Raw genomic sequence first — 5,280 nt, 5'->3', positions numbered from 1 at the left:
TACATAAGTAGAAACTTAAATTTATATAAAATTGAACAAGTAAACACATACGTCCTATGTGGCATAATATATACATGTAGGACGCGATAAGACATAAAATTTTCATGTAGGACGACACGTAAGACGAATGTTGTTAAGCAGGTGGTTAAATGCACTGCTGTTAGCTAAAAGAATATAGTCAGTTAAAGTTAACAGATTATGATTTAGTTAGAAGTGACAGTAATTCAATTAGGATAATTGATTATATATAGAGGCTAAGTAGCAGTTATAAAGTCACACTTTTAGCATCTGTAAATTCATTCAAACAATTAATATACAATTCTCTTTACGTGCACTGATCTTTACATGGTATAAGAGCTATAGGGATCTAGGGATTTATCCTCGTGAGATTTGGAGGTAAATCGAGAGATTCACCATGGCGATTGAGGAAGAACTGACGGGAAGAACTGCTGATCGAGTTCAAGGAGATCTTGTCAATGGAAGCTCTATGGTAATTGATCACAATCACCCCCTATATTTGAGTTCTTCTGATGTTCCTGGAGCTCTTTCTGTTGGAATTCAGCTAACAGGAATGGAGAATTACACCTTGTGGAGTCGAGCTATGGAAATTGCATTGTTTGGACAAAATAAAGTGGGATTTATTAATGGTTCTGTTTTGCGTACTGATTTCGATGGTGCTTTGAAGAAGATTTGGGATCGTTGTAACACAATTGTAATCTCTTGGCTCACCTGTAATGTGAGCAAGGATCTACTCAGTGGAATTTTATACTCTTCCAGTGCAAATCGGGTATGGCTCGATCTCAAGGAAAGATTTGATAAGGTTAATGGATATAGACTCTATCAACTGCACAGAATCATTTTCACTCTCACAAAGGGGACTAGTGCGAATCGGGTATGGCTCGATCTCAAGGAAAGATTTGATAAGGTTAATGGATCTAGACTCTATCAACTGCATAGAATCATTTTCACTCTCACAAAGGGGACTCTGTAAGTCTCTTCATACTACACGAAATTGAAGAACCTATGGGATGAGTAAGATTCAAGTTTACCTCCACCTAGCTGTGATTGCAATAAGGCAAAGAACTATGCTGAATAAATGCACCAGCGATTGCTTCAATTTCTCATGGGGTTAAATGACAATTATTCACAGGCTAGAGGTAAGATCTTGATGATGACATGCCTTCATAATGTGAACCAGGCTTATGCCTTAATTATACAGGATGAAAGTCAAAAAGGAATTGTTGGATCTGTACATAAAGGAATGGAATCTTTAGCACTGTATACTGCTAGAAATATTAGGTCACCACAGCCTAATTCTAGGGAGGTTTTTCCCAAGAGGAACTTTCATTCATTATTATGTGACTTTTGTAATATGAAAAGGCATACTCGAGCTGAATGTAATAACCTGAAGAAATGTGATCACTGCAATGCTACTGGACATGTGTAGGATGATTGCTTCCAACTCATTGGCTATCCAGAAAATTTCAAAGGTAAGAAGAAGGTAAATGCAGTAATGGGAGATAGTGCTATGCAGAAACCAATGCCATTTATGCAGGATCAACTGTCATGGAAGGCCCACACAGTTGTGGGAGAGAAGTCACATCCTGATCTATCTCAGATGGAAGATCATATGGGAGAACAGCTCACACACTACCAATTGTTGCAAATGCTGAACAAATCCTCACCAGCACAACTTAACCAGATACTCAATGTCCTGCAAGGCAACAACAATACCATGAATACTCAGAAAAGTGCACACATGGCAGGTAAGCCTATTTCATCCTTAAAATAGATCATAGACACTGGTGCTACAGACCATATGATACATGATCACACTTACCTGAGAATAAAGTGGGTAGTATGGGGAGAGTGCAGTTGCCTACAAGGGATTCAGCCATAGTTTCACATGTTGGGGATCTTCAACTTAATGACACTAATATGATCACAAATGTTTTATGCATACCAGCCTTTGAGTTTAATCTTTTGTCTGTTAATAAACTGACAAAAGAATTGAACTGCTATGTTTCCTTTTTTCCTACACACTGTGTGTTTCAGGATCTCTTGTCTGGGAAGGTCAAGGGGATTGGTGAAGTTGAGGATGGATTGTATGTGCTGAATTGGAACACCAAGCAACATCAAAACAGAATTAAATCATTGTCTGCAGTGGGATCAGGAGAAAGAGATCCAGAACTATGGCACAAGAGACTAGGACATGTTCTATGGGAGTACTTAGGAGAATAAAAGATTTTAATACATGTAGTAACTTTGCTATTGAATAGTGTATGGTTTTCCCCCAAGCTAGACAAACTAGAGTTCCATTTCCTATGAGTCACACTACAGTAGATGATGTTTTTGACTTAGTTCACATGGATGTATGGGGTCCATATAAAGTGGCTACTCATAATGGGATGAAATACTTTCTTACTTTAGTTGATGATAAATATAGATGGAAATGGACTTTTTTATTGCTTTGAAGTCTGATGTAAATGTTGTTTTGAGACAGTTTTTGATAATGATAATGACTCAGTTTGGGAAAAGTGTTAAAGTTTTCAGGTCTGATAATGGAGGGGAATTTATTAATACTAACTGCCATGATTTATTTGCTCAACATGGCATTATTCACCAAAGATCATGTCCACATTCTCCACAACAAATGGGTTGTGGAAAGGAAACATAGACACCTGCTAGAAACTGCCAAAGCTATCAAATTTTAGGGCCATCTGCCACACAGATTTTGGGGTGAATGTGTGGAAGCTGCAACATATATTATCAACAGAATACATTTGTCTGTGTTAGGGAACAAGTTACCTTATGAGATCATGTATAACAAACAGCCCAGTCTTGCCCATATCAAAGTAGTAGGATGTCTAACATTTGCTACAAACCTAAGGAGAGATGATAAGTTTGCTCCAAAAGCTAGAAAAGCAATCTTTCTAGGGTATGCTATCAATCAAAAGGGGTACAAATTATTGGACATTGAGTCCAAAGTCATATATGTTAGTAGAGATGTCCTTTTTCATGAGACTGAATTTCCCTTTCAATACCCAGGTCTGAGTGAAGATGGTGTTCATGAGCCCTCTCTCTTTTTCACATGAAAGAGACTCTGAACTGACACCCTGTATTGTCTTCAGAAGTGCAATGTCTGCTAATGTTTCTGAATGTACAGATTCTTTATTATGCATTGATGATGAGCACAATGTTCTTGATCAACATGTGAATACTGCAGATGTTGGAGTTTTTCCAGCAGCTCCAGTATCCCCTCATGTTCCCATCATTGTTTCTGATAATAATCTCATCCTACAGGATGCCACCAGGAGGTCTAACAGATCTGCTAAGCCTTCACTCTGGCATACTGATTATATGTTGACACAGAAGAAAACAGTTGTCTCTTATTTCATATCTGATGTACTTGACTATCACAGTATCTCATCAACTTATAAGAGTTTTGTGACTAAGTTTTCTTAAGAAAGGGAATCAACTTCATATCAGGAAGCAATGCATGATCCTAGGTGGGTTGCAGCTATGCAGAGTGAGACCCAAGCACTAAAAGATAACCATACATGGAGGATTGTTCAGTTGCCTAAAGACAAGAAGGCAATAGGATGCAAGTGGATATACAAAATCAAATACAAAGTTGATGATGAGGTTGATAGGTTCAAGGCTAGGTTGGTAGCCAAGGGTTACAACCAGAAAGAAGGTCTGGACTATCAGGAAACATTCTCTCATGTTGTGAGAATGGGCACTATCAGGGCAATCATAGCTTTAGCTGCTACACACAACTGGCCAATACAACAGATGGATATATTCAATGCCTTTTTTCAAGGTGATTTATATGAAGAAGTGTACATGACTTTGCCACTGGGATTTGTCCATAAAAGTGAGTAGGGGATGATGTGTAAACTCATCAAGTCACTTTATGGACTCAAGCAGGCTAGCAGGCAATGGAACATCAAGTTGACTACAACTCTAATTGAATTTGGCTTTCAACAGAGTCATTATGACTATTCTCTGTTCACAAAGCACCAGGGATAGAGCTTAGTGATAGTGATGATCTATGTTGATGATCTGTTAATTACAGGAAATGATCACAAATTAATATTGCAGACAAAAGGAATCCTCAAGGACAATTTCGAGATCAAAGACTTAGGTGATTTGAGGTACTTTCTAGGGATTGAGTTTGCCAAGAATGACACTGGAATCCTTATGCATCAAAGGAAGTACTGTCTTGAACTAATTTCAGACATGGGGTTATCTAGCTCAAGGCCTGTTGGAGCTCCTATTGAGATAAACCACAAACTCACAATTGTAGAGTTTGATATGCAATTCCCTTCTGAAAATGAAAATGACAAGCTGCTAGATGATCCTAGAGTGTATCAAAAACTAGTAGGGAAATTATTTTACTTAACAATGACAAAACCAGACACTGTTTTTGCAGTACAGTTGCTAAGCCAATTCATGCACAGTCCAAAGACATCTCACATGAAGGCAGCAATAAGAGTAGTTAGATATGTTAAGCAATCACTAGGTCTAGGCATACTCATGTCATCCAATGCTACTGATCAGTTGACTACATATTGTGATGCAGACTGGGCTGCATGCCCAAACAATCGAAGATCTATCACAGGGTACATGGTTACTTATGGGGATTCCTTGATCTCATGGGAATAAAAAAAACAGAACACCATTTCACGAAGTTCAGTTGAGTCTGAATATAGAAGTATGGCCTCAACAGTTGCAGAAATTGTATGGTTGGTTGGGCTTTTTAAGGAATTAGGGATACAACTGAAGCAGCCTGTGTCAATCTATTGTGACAGCAAATCTGCCATACAGATTGCTGCCAATCCAGTCTTTCACGAGTGTACTAAACACATAGATATCGATTGCCACTTCATTAGAGAAAAAGTTCAACTAGGCATGGTTCAACCTATGTACTTGAAGGCAAGTGAACAGCCTACAGACTTGTTCACCAAAGGACTTACTCATGTGCAGCATGGATACCTGCTTACCAAGCTAGGAATGAAGAATATATTCTACACACCTAGCTTGAGGGAGGATGTTAAGCAGGTGGTTAAATGCACTGTTGTTAGCTAATGGAACATAATCAGTTAAAGTTAATAGATTATGAGTTAGTTAGAAGTGTCAGTAATTCAGTTAGGATAATTGATTATATATAGAGGCTAAGTAGCATTTATAAAGTCACACTTTTAGCATTTGTAAATTCATTCAAACAATCAATATACAATTCTCTTTACATGCACTAATCTTTACAAATATATCTAT

The 5,280-nt window shown here is 37.9% G+C and overlaps 1 protein-coding gene across 1 annotated transcript; it reads left to right on the top strand.

Annotated features, from left to right (window-relative positions):
• Positions 1 to 415: 415 nt before the first annotated feature.
• LOC125877559 (uncharacterized) lies at positions 416 to 4,668 on the top strand. Its single transcript, XM_049558819.1, has 8 exons — positions 416 to 925; positions 1,199 to 1,324; positions 1,448 to 1,766; positions 1,967 to 2,214; positions 2,447 to 2,553; positions 3,132 to 3,405; positions 3,490 to 3,877; positions 4,079 to 4,668. Exons 1-8 carry the CDS (start codon positions 416 to 418, stop codon positions 4,666 to 4,668), a joined length of 2,562 nt encoding a protein of 853 aa, XP_049414776.1.
• Positions 4,669 to 5,280: the final 612 nt, after the last annotated feature.

This window comes from Solanum stenotomum, chromosome 9 (genome assembly GCF_019186545.1).
Source record: "Solanum stenotomum isolate F172 chromosome 9, ASM1918654v1, whole genome shotgun sequence".
Classification (NCBI taxonomy): domain Eukaryota; kingdom Viridiplantae; phylum Streptophyta; class Magnoliopsida; order Solanales; family Solanaceae; genus Solanum; species Solanum stenotomum.
This window is presented reverse-complemented; position numbering and strand designations above follow the sequence as displayed.

Coding starts and splice junctions, on each gene's coding strand:
- LOC125877559 (XM_049558819.1), top strand. CDS start 416: ATGGCGATTGAGGAAGAACTGACGGGAAGAACTGCTGATCGAGTTCAA. Junction 926..1,198: donor TCAAGGAAAGATTTGATAAG/GTTAATGGATCT, acceptor AATGTGAACCAG/GCTTATGCCTTAATTATACA. Junction 2,554..3,131: donor AAAAGTGTTAAAGTTTTCAG/GTCTGATAATGG, acceptor TATTGTCTTCAG/AAGTGCAATGTCTGCTAATG.